Source organism: Natrix helvetica, assembly GCF_964273705.1.
Source record: "Natrix helvetica genome assembly, chromosome: 4".
NCBI lineage: Eukaryota > Metazoa > Chordata > Lepidosauria > Squamata > Natricidae > Natrix > Natrix helvetica.
Genome location: NC_138550.1, coordinates 154,471,213 through 154,486,664, shown reverse-complemented (window position 1 = coordinate 154,486,664; position 15,452 = coordinate 154,471,213). Strand labels below are relative to the sequence as shown.

The following is a 15,452-nucleotide window of genomic DNA, read 5'->3' as shown; positions in this document are numbered from 1 at the left end:
CCGCGCAGACGCGGACTGACCCATCTGGTTTAACTGGGGTCACGATGGGGGTTTCCCAGCGTGCGTGATCCACCGGTTCAAGGATCCCTTGCTCTACGAGCTTATCGATTTCTTTGTCAATCTTGGGACGGAGTGCAAAAGGCACTCTTCTAGGTTTGAGTTGGATTGGCGCCACCTTTGGGTCTAGATTGAATGATATTGGCTTTCCCACATACTTACCAAGGCCGGGGCTGAACACATCCTCGAACTCCTTAAAAATCTGCTCAGCGCTGCTGTTCTCCATGGCGTTGATTCCGGTGACTTCTAGCCCCAGGGCTTCAAACCAATCCAGTCCCAGGAGGCTCTGTAATGGCGTGCTGGCAATGGTCACTGGCAGCTGGGCTATGATGTCCTTGAACTGGACCCGAAACGTGCCTTGACCCACGATGGGGACCCTGTTCCCCTGGTAGCCTCATAGCAGGATGTCTGGTGTTCGCAGTTGGCGCTTCTTAAGGCTCGGAATTGCTCTTTTCATGGCTGACCACAAGATAATCGTCAGGGACGATCCTGTGTCGACTTCAAGCTTGCAAGGGGAGTCCTCCAGGAGGACAGTGAGTTTCAGCTTTTTAGGCCGCTTTGTGCGGACCTGACCTATCGTTGTGAGATAGGTTCTCATGGGTTCTCTCTGGGGATACTCTCTCTCAGATTCCTGGGAATACTCTCTCTCTGTTCTCTGCGAATACGCCCTTTCAGCTCTTTGGGGATACTCTCTCTCGGCTGACTCCCTTGGTTCTCTCTCTGGGCGCCCTTTGTTTTTTCGCCAAGCCCCTGGGTTGGGCTTCTGTCGGCGGTACACAGGAGGCTGCCATTGGGAGGCAGGGACTTCGCTCCGGCACACTCGTGCGATGTGCCCAAGTTTGTCGCAATGCGAACAAACAACGTTTCTGAAACGACAGGTAGACCGGGGGTGGTTCCCTCCGCAGCTTGCACAGGGTGGCAAATGGAATTTGGGCTTTCCTGCCGGTCTCGTGTGACTGCTCCGCATGCGATGACTGTCTTCGTATTCGCTGTCCTCGGTCTCTTGGTCGGCGGCCTCGTAGTGCACTCTGGATTGCCTGGCTCCGGTCTGGGCTGCGCTGTACCCGCGTTGTATTGTTTCGGACGATCTATCCGCCAATTCAGAAGCTCTCGCCTCGTCTAACGCAATTTGCAGGTTCAGGTTGGATTTGGCCAACAATCGTTTTTGTAACGAAATGTCTTTTAACCCACAAATGAGGCGCGCCAGGATTTGCTCGTCCAGGTCCCTGAACTCGCAATGCGTTGCTGCTTTTCGAAGTTTATGGATTCTCCCGCCTTCTGGTTCCTCGTGTTGAATTCCTGGCGGCGAACATGGCAGGAAGGTTTTGGTGCGTAATGCGTTTGCAACGTCTGCTGTAGCGCCGTCCATGTTACCGCCTGGATGGGGGTTGGCTCAGAGAGATCTCTGGCCATTTCGAAAACCTCTCGACCGCAGTAGCTCAGGAACATATTCTTTTTCCGGGAATCCGGTACTCCCGTGAGATTGTTTGCCTCGAGGAAGCATTCGAATCTCAGCATGTAGGATTCCCAATGCTCGGCGATTGGGTCGTACGGAGTTGGTGGAGCATGCATCGACATCTTGTCTGCGTTTGAATTTGCTGCGCTGAGATGGCTGCCGGAAGTTCCGCCGAATTCTGGGGCTGGATCGGATTTGTGGCTTCTGGAGGTAGCTTCTTCGTCCTATCTGCCTCTCGATCCCATCTTCGTCGCCACTGTTAGATTCGGGCAACGAGAGACAGACTCCAGACGATAGTGACAACAACAGCTCTTTATTAGTAGTAGTAGTGATCCAGCTTCCTATGGGGTCGAGTAGTTTCCCTTTTATAGGGATCTGGTACGCCTCCCGACCAATCAGAGCAACCCCTTGTTCCCGCCCTAGTGGCGGACCTTAGTGGAGACTTACAGCGGTTTATGCTAATATCTAACACCATCCCTATTGATTCAAGGAATATTTCATACATATTATGAGTCTCTAGAAGCTAATCCTTATAGCTGTTAAAATAAAAATGGGTTTAGAACATATTGTAGAATAATAGGGTTTGTAAGGGAACTTCGAGCTCAACCTCTGCCCATGGCAGAAGAGTCTATACCTGGAATGGTGAACCTATGGCATGCGTGCCACAGGTGGCACGTGGAGCAATTTGTCAGGGCATGCGAGGCATTGCCTTGTCAGCTGGCCAGCGTGCATACGCACACTAGCCAGCTGACTTTAGCCTTTTTTTGAGCCCATTTTTCACCCTTCTCAGGCTCCAGAGGCTTTATAGGAACTTGGGGAGGGCAAAAACAGCCTCCCCTGCTCCCCGGAGGCTTCAGAACCTTCCCTGAAGCCTCCGGAGCACAAAAAACAGGCCCTACGGGCAAACTGGAAATTCAGGAACGGACTTCCGGTTTGCTCGTAGGGCCGGTTTAAGCGCTCCGGAGCCAGGGGCTCCGCAGGGCTTAAACCGGCCCTACAAGCAAATTGGAAGTGACTTCCGGTTTGCTCGTAGGGTTGTTTTTTGTCCTCCGGAGCCTTCAGGGAAGCCTCCGGAAGGCTCATGAATGCTCCGGAGGGCTTAAACCGGCCTGTGCATGCGCGAGCAATGTGCAGCTGGCGCACGCCCTACCGAAGCAAGCATGCAGCAACAACGGCAGCAACCCACCCCTAATTATAGGTGATAACCTATGCCTTCAATTCAATTGTACCCAGAAGCCAAATGAATTGTACTTTTTCTGCCACAGGACCTATCCTTTGGAATATCACACTCTTCAAAATCAGACTGGCCTAACCTTGTTGTCGTATCAGGCTGTTTGTCAGAGGGTTTGTCGTGTGACTACTATTAGGAGACAACCCAGGTGCAAAACACAGCACACAGAGACTTAGACAATTAACAGTGGTTTATATACAAGATATATAGAAACATATCTGGCAACAAATACCTGAGAAACAATGAAACGTCTTCTTAACACTACATGGAGAACTTAGCAATGGATACCAGACACAAGGAGAGAGATACACCCTCTCCTGGCTGCTTTATATAAACACCTGTTAAAGTGTTAAAGACTTGTGTGGACCCCTTCATGGTCTTAAACTGGCTATACCAATGCTGATTCATCTTCATAGCATCAACCTTACATTTCATCAGCTTTACAGTTGCATCAGCTTTACATTGCCCGGTCAGCTTTAAATCATCATTACCCTTGCACTGTTGTTGGTCCAATGAGAGGTTTGTGTTTATTGCACTGTTAGGTTAATACTTGGTGACTGGTTTTTTTTTTTTAAATTCTGCTAATATTGTTTCCTATAGTTTTATGAATTGCTGGCAAGCGAGAGTTGCATTTGTTAGTTGGCTGGTCATATAAATATATTAAATCAATCATTTATTTGCTTGCTAATGTCTCCAGAAGCCTTTGCCTCTTTCTCTAAAGCCTTACACTTGAGGCAGTAAGTGAAATTAGAGTGGATCAGGACTGATTCTTTAGCACACTCAACTTGTCACAGATGGGAAAAGCCACAGGTTTCAGGAAGAATAGGAAAGAGCTACACAGAATTTGGAGGAAGGGACATGAAGTACAATGGTGATCATTTATTACTGCCGAAGGCCTTCCTGCAAGGCAGAAGGATCTTCAGCCAATTGTATTCCACTTTGTTCCTTCAGCCGGCAGATACTTTCAAGAATTGTGTTTTCGTTGGGGAGTCATTCTTAAGAAAAAGACAGCACGTAATCACTTTTAGCAATGCTTGGCCTCGATTATCTCTGCTTCTAGTGTGGATCTTCACAGGTTTTAGAGCAGGGGGTCTCCAACCATGGCAACTTTGTGGACTTCAACTCCCAGAATTGGAGTTGAAGTCCACAAGTCTTAAAAGTTGTCAAGTGTTGTGGCTTGCCAGCGGCCAGTGCAGCTGGCAGCAGATTTGGACAGTGAGGAGGTTGGGGAGGAACATGGGCCAGTCCTGGAGGCTGGGGAAGGCTTGGATGAGGGCTCTGCGCTGGAGGCAGAGATGAGGCCAAGGCCGTGTGGCAGTTCTCAGCTGCCTTCGGTGCTAGACAGCAGTGAGGCAGAGGAACAGCTGGAGCCTGTTCCTAGTGTGCGCAGGCTCAGAGCTGCCGGAAGAAAAGAACAGCTAAGAAATCAAGGTCGACTTGGGAGTAATGCCATAGTGAATGCCCCCTCCCATAGGAAATAAAAGAGGAGCAAAAGGGGAGTGGGGTTTTGCATGAAACAATTCATTCGTTCGTTCGTTTGTTCATTCGTTCATTTCAGATCGTGAATCTCAGAGACTTTATGCTAAGTCTTTCCTTGCACAGCACTGCATTTGGAAAATATTTGCAGCTTTCCAAGCTAGATAAGGTCTGTGGTCATAAATGCACCTTTGAAAGACTGTTTACCAGGCCTTTGCTGGATGTGAATGAGAGGAATTAACATTCGTTTAATAAAAGGGGTTTTGTTGGGATCAGGAATCTGCTTCGTGCTTTTTGGGGAAGCCTCGGTCAGAACACCAAGGTTGGAGATCCCTGCTTTAGAGCTTTTAAGGCTGCACACACTCCTTTGAACTCAGGCTCCAAACAAAAATCTTTGCTTGCCTTTGCACTTCCATGCACACAGAAGCCTCTTTTGGAGTTTACAAGATACCGAATAATAGAGCCTGAAGGGACCTTACAATAATGGCCTCCACTATTTTGGGGACCTTTTGGACACTAGGGACCAATTCCGTGGAAAGATGTTTTTCCCATGGACTGGAGGGGGCGTGGTTTTGCGTGCCGTCTGCACCCTGCGGCTGGGGCTTCACTTGTTTGAATGGCCTGGTTTCTGGCATGCCACAGCCTGCTACCGGTTCACGGACCAGGAGTTGAGGATCCCTGCCTTAGAGACCTCGTGGTCCAACCTCCTGCTCAAGCAGAGGACCCTATGCCAATTATTGGAAGAAATATCCATCTAGTTCAGTTCCAAGCTGGGAGAAAGACACTGGAAACATGGAGGCTGATTGGAAAGATGGTTTAATGATGAAGCAGAAGCACATGGGTGATGCTTGGCAGCTGACCACATGGAGTTGAGAGTGAAGGGTATTGATACCTTCTCTTGGACTTTGAACTTGGGCTTCCTGTTCCTGTGCAAGAACATGTATTCTATTGACTGTTGTAGGGGTTATAGCTGGCTCTGTAGGTTGTCTGAGCCAAACTTGGTTGAAGCTTGGTCTGCTGATGCAATGAAGGGGCTTGTTGGGCAATTCCTTTTGTGGCTGAGGTCTAATCCTACCTTTGTTCAGACCTTGCTGCAGGCAGGAATGGATTACCAAATTTCTAAAGCTGCATTTCTAAAGCTGCCCCAGCTCAGTATCTGGTTGGAGGGCAGTGGGGGGGGGGGGGGGCAGAGAGCTGAGGTTCTGAGTTTCTGTCTCCCTTAAGATTTTTATGGATCTCTTTTAGGGGAAATATTTTATCCTGCCTTTTTAAAAAACATTTCTCAAAATATTTCACTCCTTAGCGGGGTGGGTAGTTTCCCACATATTCTAGACCAGTGATGGCTAACCTTTTTGACACCATGTGTCAAAAGCAGGGGAAGCGCATGGGGGGGGGGAGTGTCGTGCGTGGGAATGCCCACACCCATAAGTCTATGCCGTGCAAACCCCGTGCATGCACACACAACCCGCCTGCATGCATGTACGCGCAAACCCTGCCCTTTCTAGGAGCCTGGGGAGGGCAAAAACGTCCTCCCCAGCCCCTGGAGGCCCTCCGGAGGCTTCAGAAGGCTTTCTTGAAGCCTCCGGAGGGTGAAAAACAGCCGAAAATGAAGACTGAAGTCAGTTGGCCAGCACGTACATGCCTGCTGGAGCTGACAGGGCGATGCCTTGCGTGCCCTAACAAATGGCTCCACATGCCATATGTTCGCCATCCCGGTTCTATGGACAAATTGGACAAATGCCTGGCCAATCTCTTCTTTAAAACCACCACAATTTCCAGAGGCAGGCCATTCACTGATTTACAATACAATAGTAGAGTTGGAAGGGACCTTGGAGGTCTTCTAGTCCAACCCCCTGCCTAGGCAGGAAACCCTATACCGTTTCAGACAAATAAGGTATCCAACATCTTCTTAAAGACTTCCAGCATTCACAACTTCAGGAGGCAAGCTGTTCCACTGATTAATTGTTCTAACTGTCAGGAAGTTTCTCCTCAGTTCTAAGTTGCTTCTCTCCTTGATTAGTTTCCACCCATTGCTTCTTGTTCTACCCTCAGGTGCTTTAGAGAATAGTTTGACTCCCTCTTCTTTGTGGCAACCCCCGAGATATCGGAAGACTGCTATCATGTCTCCCCTAGTCCTTCTTTCTCTTAAGCTAGACATACCTAGTTCCTGCAACCGATCCTCATATGATTTAGTCTCCAGTCCCCTAATCATCTTTGTTGCTCTTCTCTGCACTCTTTCTAGAGTCTCCACATCTTGTCTACATTGTGGTGACCAAAGGTGGATGCAGTATTCCAAGTGTGGCCTTACCAAAGCATTATAAAGTGGTATTAACACTTCACATGATACCACTTTATAATGCCTTGGTAAGGCCACACTTGGAATACTGCATTCAGTTCTGGTTTAGTTGTCTCATTCTCAGGAAATTTCTCCTTAATTCAAAGATGAATTCAAAGTACTGTCCAGCTCTGTAAAAGGTTCACCTCTTTGCCCCAGTGTGCCATAAAAAGTAAAATAAAGCCACTTCAAGTTTAGCCTGACTCATGGTTGTTGACTCCACACTGCTTTCTTGGCAGCAGTATAGCTATGGTGTGTTACTGCTGTCTTCTACTTTTTAAAAATGACTTTCTAGTCTAGCCAAAGCCCTGGACGCTAAACAGGACTGACTATATTTAACTTCTGAGATCAGCCAAGGATGGCACACATGCTGGTTTCTCCCCACTCCCAGTTCTCTACTACATGGAATAAGGATGTCAAGTAATGTTACAGCACCATCTATTGGTGGAGAAGCAGGTTCTGGGCCTCACAGCAATCTTTATGGACGGTTGTGGTTCTCACCATCCTGAGTACTCTGTATCAATAGAGGAGAATATTTGTAGCTCAGGGTTGAAATGAAGGTCCTTGGTGCTCTCTGAGCTTGGTGGTTTTTTTGCAGATGTTTTATTATCCAAACTGGTTGACTGTCAACTCGCAAAGCATCCCTGGCCTGCTTTCGAGTTGCCATAGGAAAGCGGGGATGGGAAACTGATGAAACAGCACAGCAGCCAGACAGTTGCACATTCCAGACTCAAGGCTGTATCCCAGGGATACTTACAGTGGCCGGAGGGGAGTGATCTCTACAACCTGTGAAATTTCCCTGTTGGTGAATGAGATCGATGACACATGCTGGGAGGAGGGGGGAAGTAGGGTCATGATTGGGGCCGTAAATTATGTGGGGTCAGAGCTGGCTTCACTTGGGAATGTGCCGACATGAAGCTCCTAATAAATAATTGGATTTCTTTTGAAGCTTGCCTCGAGGCTCATGATTTAATTAGGGCATCCGTCGGAACCCTGACATTGACATCATCAATGCACTGATGATATTACTTTGTATGCATAATGAAACATCTGCAAGAAAACACAATCAAACTTGAGAGAGCACCACTACTCTGCATCCCAGTTTGCCCCATGTTAGAATATCATGAAGAGCTCATTGTATGTGATTCTATCCCCTTTCCTATTAAAACTTAAGAGTTGGGAAATGAACTTTCAGGCCATCTGGTCAACTTTTCGGTTGTTCTTTTAGGTACACCAATGCCCAACCCTTTTCTCTCTTTTTTGTTGAGATATATTCTCCTTACATAAAATGTTAATTGGAAGATGTATCTGGCATAAAATGTGCTAGTATGAAGGTATAGGAGCAGTTTGGTGCACTCATTTAACATGGCTACTTGTGAATCAGTCTCTCGATACATTTTTTGGATGAAATTCAAGGGGTTGGTTCGCCATCCATAAAACTCCCCCTGGTAGGTTTGATTATTTCTGGGTTTGCTTGTCTCCAAATATCTGTCCGTCCCACAACCTCACAACGCCACCGGATGGGACCGAGGAGGCATTTTATCCTGTGATTCTGTTTTTCCTTCTATCATCACGTATATCGGTCCCATCAAGCCAAAAGAAAGTCTGGAATAATATAGGATCTCCTGCCATGGGCAGAAGATTAGTCTCAAAGATCTCCAAGGTCCTTTCCTGACCTATTATTAGTGATGGTTCTCTGGCCAATGCAGAAGTTGAGGAAGAGCTGGCTTCAGGGATTTGGAGGGGTGTGTGGAGGAGTGTGGGAATTTGCTGAGGGCCCAAGTCAGGAGCAGAGAAGGCAGGCACATTGAAGGGGTTGCTGGAGGAGTGACCAGATGAACATCTGGATGGTGAAGAAAAAGGAGATGGACAGCTGCAGTTGAGAGCTCAGAGGCCCCACCGGAAGCGCAGGATGGAGAAAGTGCACAGTTGCAGCTGACCAGAGGGGATGAGGAGTTGCCTCCTCCATCTGATCCACGGACATGCAGGGCAGAATGGAGGCAGGCTCAGTAGAGGTTGGCGAGGCAACTTGTGAGGAAGCAGCCTCCCTCCTCCTAATGGCCTATACTGAGGTCCTCAAACTTGGCAACTTTTAAGACTTGTGGACTTCAACTCCTAGAATTCTCCAGCCAGCGTAGCTGAAAGTCCATAAGTCTTAAAGCTGCCAAGTTTGAAGACCTCTGGGCTATACCGACGAGTGCCTATATAATCAGATGACTGGAGCAGGGGGTTGTTGGAATCCTATCTTATTCTACTGCACCAAAAGGAATTGGAAGTCAATGCCTTTTCTTTCTTTTGCACCTCTTTTATATACTTTTCCCTTCCCTATTTTTTCTATTATTTTCTTTTGCATTTTTGCATGTTATATTATGAACTAATTTTTACAAAAGGAAACCATCACCCATTCTCCTGCTGTGTGCATGCTTTGCCTTCGTGACCTCTGTTTCCTCGACTCTGTGCTGTGTTTGACTGTGTGGTTAGACTTTGGATTTGTTTGTGGATTTTGGATTTCTACCTTGGACTTCGCGGACTTTTGCTTTTGGATTTGGTAACCTTGTGCAACAACCGAGCAGTGTTGGAGTCAATAGGACTTTGCAGTGGGTGCAAGTAGAGACCTAGGGATGCGGTGGCTGATGCTGAACTTGTCGATCAGAAGGTTGGCAGTTCAGTGGTTCGAATCCCTAGTGCTGCATAATGGAGTGAGCTCCCATTACTTGTCCCAGCTTCTGCCAACCTAGCAGTTCAAAAACTTGTAAAAAATGCAAGTAGAAAAATAAGAACCACCTTTGGTGGGTAGGTAACAGCTTTCCTTGCATCTTCGGCATTTAATCATGCCGGCCACATGACCACGCAGACATCTTCAGACAGCGCTGGCTCTTCGGCTTTGAAACGGAGATGAGCACCGCCCCCTAGAGTCAGGAACGACTAGCACGCAGGTGCAGGAGAACCTTTATCTTTACCTCAGAGACCTAGGGGATTAACATTAAGGGCTTTGATTATCACTAAATTCCTTAAAATCCTTGTGTGTGTGTGTAGTGCACGTGGACTAAAACAGGGCATTATTTGCTGTTCTATGTCTCTCTGAGCTACTCTGGATGTTAGGTGCTTGATCAATTCGAGGGATAAATTCCAATAAAAGTATAAAGGGAATATAAAACAGCTGAGCTCAGATTTAGAAAGGTTTTGAACTATTGCACACCTCCTTTGTTGTGATAACAACAATGACAGTAGTAAGGCCTGCTGATGTTTTGGTCTGCTGGTGGCCTGTGGAGCTGGCAGCAGTCGTACAGTGAGGAGGTTGGGGAGGAACATGGGCCAATCCTGGAGTCTGGGGAAGGCTCAGACGAGGGCTCTGTGTCAAAGGCAGAGAGGAGGCCAGGGCCATCTGGGTCTTATATGCTGCCTCCGGAGCCTCCAGAGTCGGACATCAGCGAGGCAGAGGAACAGGGGGAGCCTGTGCGCGCATGCACAGAGCTGCCAGAAGGCAAGAACAGTTAAGACAAAAAGGGCAACTCGGGAGTAAGGCTTGGAGATGATTGGCCCCTCCCATAAGACATAAAGGAGGACCAAAGGCATGTGAGCCTTTTCAGGAAGCAACTTTGTTCTGGTCAGTTTAAATTCTGAAGCTCCGTTTTGACTCTGTGCTCCATGTGGCCTTGCAAAGCTAATTGGCAATTAGGTCTTTGGCAGCGTTTCAAGGGAGATAAAGGTGGGTGCTTATCAGCCTTATCCCGAAAGACTGTAACAGACTTCTCTTGGACTCTTTACAAACTATTTGCGACTCATTACGGGCTGTGAATGAACAAAATTCACAGCAGTTGAAATAAAAAGAGGGTTTTTTGGGACTAAGCGTGTGTTTTTTACTGTCTCAGGAAGCCTAGGTCAGAACAGCTGAAGTGTTGTATGGCAAAAACTGCCCACCCAGCAGTTCTAACCTGTTTCTAACTAATCATGTTTTATTTTGCTTTGCAGACACAGTGCTCTTTTGACATTGGATATGAATTACACAATAGCTACAACTGTCAAATATATTCCCCTTTAATAGCAGTCATATATTTGCAATAGGAAAAACAGCACATTAAAACTCCTTTGTGATTTGAATTTGGAACAATCTTCCACAACCAGATTGCAAGCAACATGAACCCTGTTAAATAATCTGATCTGCCATTAAGCACCCTTTCTCTGGTTCAAGTTTGATTTCTACCCCTGATAGCAACTTACAGTAACATCACACAAAACACAGGTATCAAGCAATAATCAAATTGAATGAGCTTTTCCCCAGAACCTGAATTGTGAAAAACCGAAACAGAGCATACAACTTCAAATATAAAATTTTGAAAGCTCTGAGGTTCAGAGGAAGCCAAGAAATATCCAGAAGAATTAAGCGTAAACATTTTCATAAGCAGGAACAAATGCATTGGAGACATTCTAAAATATTAGTTGTTTTGCTAAAATAAAAACAAGAAGCCTTTTGGCTTCTACCTCTAAAGCTGATAAATAAATGAGTTTATATGATAAATTAGAAAATATGAGTTTAGAGTAAAAGACGGAGGGAGGGAGGGAGGGAGGAAGGAAAGGAAGGAAGGAGAAAGAGGGATGGAAGGAGTGAGGAAGGAAGGAAGAAAGGGAGGAGGGAGGGAGGGAGGGAAGGAAGACTCTTTTGCTTCCCAGATATAAAAATGGACTGCAGATTCTTAATATTTGTACAAGCAAAACTTGTATCAGGGAACTACACATAGGGTGGGTAGTCCATCTATTTTTTTTAAACTTGCCCCACTAGCACATTTTTAAATAAAAACTGCTATTGAAGAAAACATGTTTCCCTTGAATATAGGCACATAAACTTCAAACACATGACCACAAAATTTCTCAGGTTTACACCACCAATGGAAAATGGATTGTGACATTAGTTTGTCATTTCGCTCATGGGCATGCTCCTGGATTTTTTTTTTTTAAGCCACAACGATCTTTTATGAAAACATCTTTTCTAGCAAAAGGTACCACTAGATTCTGGTTAGGAAGAATCTAAACACATGAAATATTTTCTCCTGCTACAAATTATTCTTTCAACATAGAGGCACAATGCAATATTTGTAAAAGGTTCCACTTCTGTCGATAGTTTAGGATCCGTGCATGACCTGGCTTGTATGAGTATCAGATTAAAACTTGCAGGAGTATTAATCTATTGTGCAAAGCGAGTAAGATTTAACAACCCAAATAGGAATTCTATTTAGGATTACCAGAATTCTGGTAATCTCTCACTTCACAGGACTGCAATTCTTAAAAGATAAACATGTGCTAGGACCAAAATTATAAGGAAGAATGGAAAACCCAAGAGAAACATCCTAGTTTATTTGCCTGACTTGGGAATTTTAGGAATTAAAAATAAATTGTGTGCATGTTTTCTTGTTTAAGAATAAAGAGTGAATATATTCCTTACACTTAAAAAAAATAATACTATTATAGTCCGGCCTAAGACTCAAAGGTTGCAATCTGATACTAGTGAATGATTCTGAGAACTCAATTCACCATCTTTTGGGTCTAGGAAGGGACAATCAAATCCCGAAATTTGGCAACCCATGTCAATCCTGGTGAAATTAGACAGCTGGGCGTGGTGGACCGTAAAGCAGGTTTTAGCCAAAAGTACAGCCTGGGTTCAAGTCCCAAGTGCCACGCAATGGGATGAGCTCCTGTTACTTGCTCCAGCTCCTTCAAAAGCATGCAAATGCAAGTAGATAAATAGTGGGAAAGTAAGAGAGTTCTGTGCGCCTTTGGCGTATAGCCATGCTAGTCGCATGACCATGGAAATTGTCTTCGGGCAACACTGGCTCCCTTGTCCAAGAAATGGAGATGAGCATCATACCCTAGAGTTGGTCACAACTAACAGGGAAACCTTTACCTTTTACTGCAATATTAATCATGCCTTACGTTGTCTTTCTTGATTGCATGTATGCGATATATTGCACATTTGCTAAGAGCTTTAATTTCTCCTATAACCATCAAAGCACCAACATTCAATTGTCTGCTAAAGGTAATATTATAATACTGTGGGATGAGGGGGAGGCAGGTTATAAGTGAATAGACACAATGTTCTTGAGAAGATCAACTTAGCAACTGAAAACACTGGCTGAGTGGAAATCGTCAACACAATATTTTTCATGCACAGTTGACATATTTAAAACATTACAACAGAGAAAATAAGCTGGGGAAAAAAGGAAGGAGAAAAATGTAGGAGGAGCGGATGATATTTTAGGCTTCTGTTTAACCTCTCAATCAGAGGTGGTATTCAGCAGGTTCTGACCAGTTCTGGAGAACCGGTAGCGGAAATTTTGAGTAGTTGGAGAACTGGCAAATACCACCTCTGTCTGGCTCCATCCCCATCTATTCACAGCCTCCTGAGTCCCAGCTGATCGAACGGGGCTGGAAAGCAGGTTAGTGGGGTGGGGGGAATGGGGATTTTAAAGTACCCTTGCCCTGGAGTGGGGTGGAAATGGGGATTTGGAAATGGGGAAGGATACTTCAACTGCCACACCCACCAAGCCACACCCCACCAAGCCACACCCACAGAACCGGCAGTAAAAAAAATTGAATCCCACCCCTGCTCTTAATGCTTTTTGGTAGAGAGTTATTTCAGAAGCACTGTGTGGGGAAGAAAACAAAATATTCCACCTGAAAACCAGGATGAAAATTGTTGCTGTTTTAACAGAAATTTCTACCTTATTCTCACTGAAGAAAGAATATAAATATATATACACTATTGCTATGTCTGCCTCTTTGTCAAGCTAGGAATTTTGTTGCATCCCAAACTGATAATAATCCCTTCTTTTCCTAAGACCTGGGTTCTTAATACTACACCCACTTTGGGGAGACAAGGAAAATGGTGCTGCTGAACCGAGATAGCAGCTGCGATACAATCTCAACATAAACACAGTTTTCTCCCACCCCCACCACCCCGGAGAGTGTGTATATATACGTATGACATGAGTTGGGTATGTTCATCTCAGTGCTTTAGAAAACGACAGACGTCTTCCAAAACGTCCTTTTGAACGCCACTCCTCTTGGATGGACAAGTTGGACTCTGTTTGAGATTTGAGCAGGTGTCAAAATTGGCTAGGATGTAGCGGAGCTGGTGGCCTCTTTCCGATGCTACAATTTCCATCTTCTTAAAGCCAGGGTGGTGCTGCATCCGTAGCACACCGTTGTTACAAAGGAAAAAATCTGGAGGGAGAAGAGGAGGCAGGGGAGAAGAAATAAAAAGGAAAATGCGCATCAAAGTTTGGCAGTTGCAGGGGTCTTTAAGGTTTGTTTCCTAGATTGTTACTTTCACACAATAAACATTGCAGGTTGCACTTCTTGAAGCATTCAGCGTTTCATTAACTTAATGTCTGCGCTTGGCTCATTTCATAGGGGAGGGAGCAGGCACACACATGAGTGATGTATGATCTTTTGTTGTATGGTGGGCAAAAAACCCCAATACTGGGTATTTCTATGGGGATTCTCAGTCATCCAGGTCATGGTTGTCCCGAAGGTGCTTTTTAATTTTTTTAATTTTTTTTATTTATTAAATTTGTTAGCCGCTCCCTCTCCACAAAGGGACTCGGGGCGGCGTACAATAAATAAAAACACATATTATAAAATTGCACATTGTACGGAGGAGGTATAAAACACAATACAATCATTATAATAACATAGAAATATTAAAATAAGTTAAATTAAAACCCCAATGGAGATTACAAGTTTAAAAATTGCCAGGAGGAATAAAATGGAACTATGGTTGAGCCAGGCCTGCTAGTTGAAAAAGGTGGGTCTTGAGTTTTGAACGGAAGGAGCGGAGGTCGGTGGTAATCCTAATATCCGGGGGGAGGTCATTCCAGAGGGCTGGGCCCATCACAGAGAAGGCCCTACTCCTGGGCGCCGCCCTTTGGCACTGCTTAGTGGACGGCACCTGGAGAAGTCCCTCTCTGTGAGAGCGAATTGGTCGTAGGGATGTATGGGGCAGGATACGATCCCGCAGGTAGCTAGGTCCTGTGCCATGGAGCGCTTTGAAGATGGTAGTCAATACCTTGAAACGCACCCGATAGACCACAGGAAGCCAGTGCAGCTCGCGCAGGAGAGGTGTTATATGGGAGTATCTCGTATTTTCCAAGAGGCAGCTGGACTTTCTGGTTTTTCTTTGAAGGTGTTTCGCTTCTCATCCACCAAGCTTTTTCAGCTCCATAGACGTTGAGTTGTAAGCAGTTTTGGGGTTGGTCTTACAGGTAAAAAGGTAAAGGTTCCCCTTGCACATATGTGCTAGTCATTCCCGACTCTAGAGGGCGGTGCTCATCTCCATTTCAAAGCCAAAGAGCTAGTGCTGTCCAAAGACGTCTCCGTAGTCATGTGGCCGGCATGACTAAAGGCCAAAGGTGCATGGAACGCTGTTACCTTCCCACCAAAGGTGGTTCCTATTTTTCTACTTGCATTTTTACATGCTTTTGAACTGCTAGGTCGGCAGAAGCTGGGACAAGTAATGCGATCATGTGGCGCTAGGGATTCGAAACGCCGAACTGCCGACCTTTCTGATCGACAGCTCAGCATCTTAGCCACTGAGCCACCATGTATGTCCCTACAGGTAGTCCTCACTTAAGGACAGGTCTTGTCTTCAAAGTTATGATAGATCACGCCCAAATCTACCTACAACTCAATGTCTATGGAGCAGAAGAAGCTTCTTGGATGAGAAGCGAAATGTCTAAGAAAAAGCAGAAAGTCCAGTTGCCTCTTGAAAATGCACCTTTGGGAGAATACTGGGTTGGAACGCTGATGACCATGAACACTTAAAAGAGAATGCAGTGCAGTGGTTGGAGCAGAAATTCTCAACCTTTAAGGTGCTAAGGAAGAGAAGGTGAGGAACAGGCTGT

At 45.7% G+C, this 15,452-nt stretch overlaps 1 protein-coding gene across 1 annotated transcript in view; it reads right to left on the bottom strand.

Annotated features, from left to right (window-relative positions):
• Positions 1-10,577: 10,577 nt before the first annotated feature.
• Positions 10,578-15,452, bottom strand: part of MAL2 (mal, T cell differentiation protein 2) — a gene marked incomplete at its 5' end in the record, with an annotated part of 30,218 nt that continues 25,343 nt past the window's right edge. The window contains one exon of the mRNA XM_081950866.1: positions 10,578-13,773. Coding sequence (XP_081806992.1) covers positions 13,702-13,773 — 72 coding nt within the window. The 3' untranslated portion in view covers positions 10,578-13,701. The remainder of the gene's footprint in view (positions 13,774-15,452) is intronic.